General features: G+C 38.5%; 1 protein-coding gene across 1 annotated transcript; it reads right to left on the bottom strand.

Moving 5' to 3' along the window:
• Nucleotides 1-323: 323 nt before the first annotated feature.
• Nucleotides 324-4,054, bottom strand: LOC107807884 (triacylglycerol lipase SDP1-like). The gene is made up of 3 exons (XM_016632336.2): nucleotides 2,107-4,054; nucleotides 1,719-1,862; nucleotides 324-1,438 (listed from the first exon to the last, which is right to left on the bottom strand). The coding sequence occupies exons 1-3, from the start codon at nucleotides 3,535-3,537 to the stop codon at nucleotides 506-508; spliced, it is 2,508 nt and encodes an 835-aa protein (XP_016487822.1). The 5' UTR covers nucleotides 3,538-4,054; the 3' UTR covers nucleotides 324-505.
• Between the last annotated feature and the right edge of the window lie 326 nt (nucleotides 4,055-4,380).

The raw sequence follows: 4,380 nt of genomic DNA, 5'->3' as shown, positions 1-4,380 counted from the left end.
TAAGTTGTTCTTCTTTCTTTCTTGTTCTTAGTCAATATTATCTACTCATTTTCCTTACAATAATCAATTAAAATTGCACCGGTAATGTAAATTTTTTACTCGGTCAACCTACATGCCTTAACCTCTGAAAATATATGTCTATGATAAAACTGCACCTATTGTCATAGTGGGGTGGTGGGTATAGTGATACCTTTTTTCATTGATTTTAAAAGGTCTGAATCCATTAGCTAGAAGCATCATGTTCAAGTTGATAAGGCTGAAATTTTTCGCAATAGCTAGATAAACTAACCACTTAAAATGCTGAATTAAGGCATCCCACTTAATAAAAAAGATGTAGTTTTACTAATATGTTGTTCATAATTTCAGATATTCAAAAACATAAGATTTCATGCTCTACTTCTGCAACTCTTTTAGTGTTCAAAAGACAAATTGCTAATCACTATTCCATAGTATCCCCACTCCTTGATCCCTTCTCTGCATCAGCTTCATCGCTCTTCGTAAGCCTTCAGTTCGTCCTATCTTGTGTAATCTGATTATCTGTTACTTCCTCTACAGTATCTTTCTGATTATTTTCTCCATCTTCTGATACTGAGCTTATATCCATATCCTTTTCTGGACTTTCGAGTTGTACGCACTCAGCCACTGAATCATGCAAACTGGAACTGTTATTTTCTGAATCAAGACTCCTGTTTGATGGTGTCAAGTCACCTCTCCTTACCACATTGAAGACAATCCCATTGTTAGTCCTCTCAGTCTGTAACAGGTCACCTTCAGCTACAATAATTCTGATGTCTCTTTGATCAAATTCTGTATCAGATCTTCTATCTGGTGTTGTTACCCTTGGACTTGGGGATAGAGGCTCCCTCCCTCCCATATGAGGAACAACATTGTTGAGGTCAATACTCAATCCTCTGGTCGATCGTGAACCACTTTCCAAGTTCTGGACATAGTCGATAAACTTATCAGCCGATGTTGTCCTCATCAAAGGACCACCGGATCTTGTCCAAGAAGTGTGATCCGTACTTTCAGACTCACTGTCACTACCATGATCATGTGCATTCCGGTAGGAACGCCAATTTCGTCCACCATGCGCCAAAGAACCGCTGCCTCCCTGATGAAGAGGGGAAGCAACATCTGCATGAAAGTCTTCGAGGGAGCCTGTTGAATTCTCTCGTGCGATGCAATTCCAAGAAGGAATTCGTCGAGAAGCATTAAGCCTGACAGTACTGCTTGACAAGCCATGTGAAGAAGCAGCTGCTCTCTCGGCACTCCTTTTTAATCTGCGCATGTGGTTGAGTATAGCAACACACTCATCAAGAGCAAGCTCAATTCCACAATTTGCCTTAATGGCGGATAGTTTCTCCCAAGTGCACCTCCTCCCTTGGTTTGCTGCTTTTTGAACCTCCAACGTAGAGGGGTTTTGTATGAGTTTCAAGTACTGTATCATACACAACATTTGGAGGAAGATTAGTTATGAAAATAATCTTCAACCAACAAACTAAACATTCTTATTAACTCGAAACATGTTCGTATGCTTGTGACTGGACCAACTATGGGAGATCTTTCCATTTTGTCAAACAGCAGGAAAATATTACAAATTTCTCAAAGATACAGGTCCAACTGCTGAGCTTTCTGTAAGTAGAATAGGCTCCATTTTAAGCCTTAAAACATCCATTAATTCTTACTAGGAAAAGAATCAACACTAGTCATGGACATACCTGAGCAAGAGTGGCAGGCATTACAACGGTGACGTGACCCTCCCAATCTTGAGCAAATAGCTTGGCTAATCCCCCCAAGGGAAAACCAAGTTCCAATACCTGATTACATCTGTGCTTCACCTCCATCTCAGTAAGATGAGCAAGCTGCATAGCCAAATATTTATCGTTACATTTGTCCACTTAAATTTGAAAAAATCACACAACTCACATCAGCTAGCAAAAATAACTAGGGACATCGCAAAGATACTTAACCAGTAAAAACTCTTAGCTACAACCATCAAGGAAGAGACAGAAAGAAAGTATCAGCATAAGTTAGCCAAAGAGATATAGCTGAACATAATTTTGTAATTTCAGGATTACAGGAAGCATCAAAACAATACAATTGTACCTTGGCAGCAAAGTTGCCTCCATAAGCTCTTACAAACTCCTTGATCCTCAATAAGGGAGCGATATGTGGATTCGCCTGACTGACAATGAAGTGATTTACATTGAAGAGCTCTTTTAGCTGCATCATAGGCAAATCAATCTCCAAGCTACCATCCCTCCATCGACGAGCAGCTGCACCAGAAGCCTCATCAGGGTCCAAATGATATGGCGGGTGATACGGAACAAGATTTCCACTTCTATCCTTTGCCATCAGTTCTTGAGCTTCAAAGAGACCGGGAAACGCGCAAGAAGCAGTCACAGCACTCCATATAACAACATGAGGCGAAGTCAAGTAGTTCAAACATCTAGGAGGCTCATGTTTTCTAGGGGAGCAAACTGTAATCCCCAAAACTCGACCACTCATGTCGTATGCTTCTTGGAACGTAAGATTATTCGTGAGATGGCGTAACATCACCTGCAACTGCCTAATCTCATGTACAGCACCTTGTCTCATGACCCTCCTGAAAACTGTAAAAATTCCACCCATCTGTTCAAATGGTTGCAATGAGTGCCATGAATCCTCAAAAAAACTCTGTAGCTCAGGCCAAGACCGCGTCGCAACTACAGAACACATAATTGAACCAACACTTGAACCAGCAATTATCCTAGGCATAAGCTTGTGCTCTACCAATGTCTTCACCACACCTACATGAAAAGCTCCTAAAGAAGCACCCCCACTTAAAAGTAAAGCTGTCCTACCAAAGGCATGCCTAGTCTCATGCATAAAAGCAAGCTTCTCTTCCAATAGAAGCTCATCTGAATCAGAGTCACATACCATTTTCAACTGAGTTGAAACCTCATCTATATATTCTTTAATAAGTTTAGGCACATGAAGTCTACCCTTATGAAGTTCTGGATTGCACATATTACCTAGATTTCTCACAAGATCAGCTCTCATAAAGAACATAATATCTCTTAAAGATCCTTCTTGACGACGATGTTGAAGTTCTTGGAGTTTATTTATAACTAGTTCTTCATCATAAAATTCAGCCTCATTCAATTTAGGTGCCTCTTTATCTAACATTTTAGCAGCATGAGCCCACTCCTCATAAGTTAAGGCAGATCTCATCATATTCCTCCAAAATTTCCTCCTATAAGCCATATCAGCTCTGATTTTAACATTCGTATATCGCCTCAACAAGAAGGCAAGAAGTGTTACCAATGCCAATATTCCTTGTGGGTTACGAGGGTGCAACCATTTGATCAAAGGTGTCAAGTAGTATGAAAAACAGTTTCTAATCTTGTTCAAGTAATGTATCAAGAAATGAAAAATTTTATGCCTTGACCGCGAGATTGATTTGCAGAATAGAACTCTAAAGGCTATTGTTCGACCCACAATTGAAGAAGGTCCAATTGAATAGAAGCCAACACTAGCCTCGTTACTTATGTCCATATTCGAATGAGATGGGAACTAATCTAATTAGGTGCTTGCTCTATGAAATATTATCAAGAACCAATACACAAATTGAATACAACTAAGATGAAGAAAATTATTCACAAGATTCAGTGGAAGTCAGATGGAATCAAGAATTAACTAGAGAAAGTAGGTACTAGTAGAGTTCAAATAGTGACTAAATCAAACTGAATATCTTAATATAAGTCAAAGAAATAACAAAAATTCACTTCAAGATTCAATTTTTATCATACCAACCAAATCAATGTCCAAAAATTCCTAGGAAACAACATGAAAAAATAAAAATAAAATTAAAGTACCCCTTGACCAAACATTTCAGACTCTTTTCGTATAGAGTTTAACTAGAACACTAAGAAAGAGTAAAAAAGAAAGCAAGTACCGACTAAATTCTAAGAATCCAGAAGGTGAAAACAATAAATGAATGGCATGTTGTATGGTTTAATAAATAATTGGGATTCGAGAATAGTAGTAAGAAAAGTCCATAACTTTGAGTTAGATAACAACGATATGTGTCAGCTATGGAAGTATGGATAGGCATTACTATTGGAACTTGAAATTAATATTTTAGTCAGCAATTCCCAAAGTTTGTTACAGATTTAGCAAAAAGACAATGACAATGCACGACCCATTTGTTCTATTATCCTCTTTGTCCTTTCTGGTTTTGGCCATGTCAATATGGTTTTTATTGTGTGACCACAGAGTGGTCTAATGAGTCTTGTTGCATTCATGTGACGATATTTGTCATCACTGGCTTCTGCTTATTGCTTGCAAGCAATCACATAGACGAATTTTTGGAAGTGTATGATAAATGTAGACAGTTTA

The sequence above is a fragment of the Nicotiana tabacum genome, chromosome 5 (genome assembly GCF_000715075.1).
Source record: "Nicotiana tabacum cultivar K326 chromosome 5, ASM71507v2, whole genome shotgun sequence".
NCBI lineage: Eukaryota > Viridiplantae > Streptophyta > Magnoliopsida > Solanales > Solanaceae > Nicotiana > Nicotiana tabacum.
Note: the sequence above shows the minus strand (reverse complement) of the source record. Positions and strands in the feature narration are given on the sequence as shown.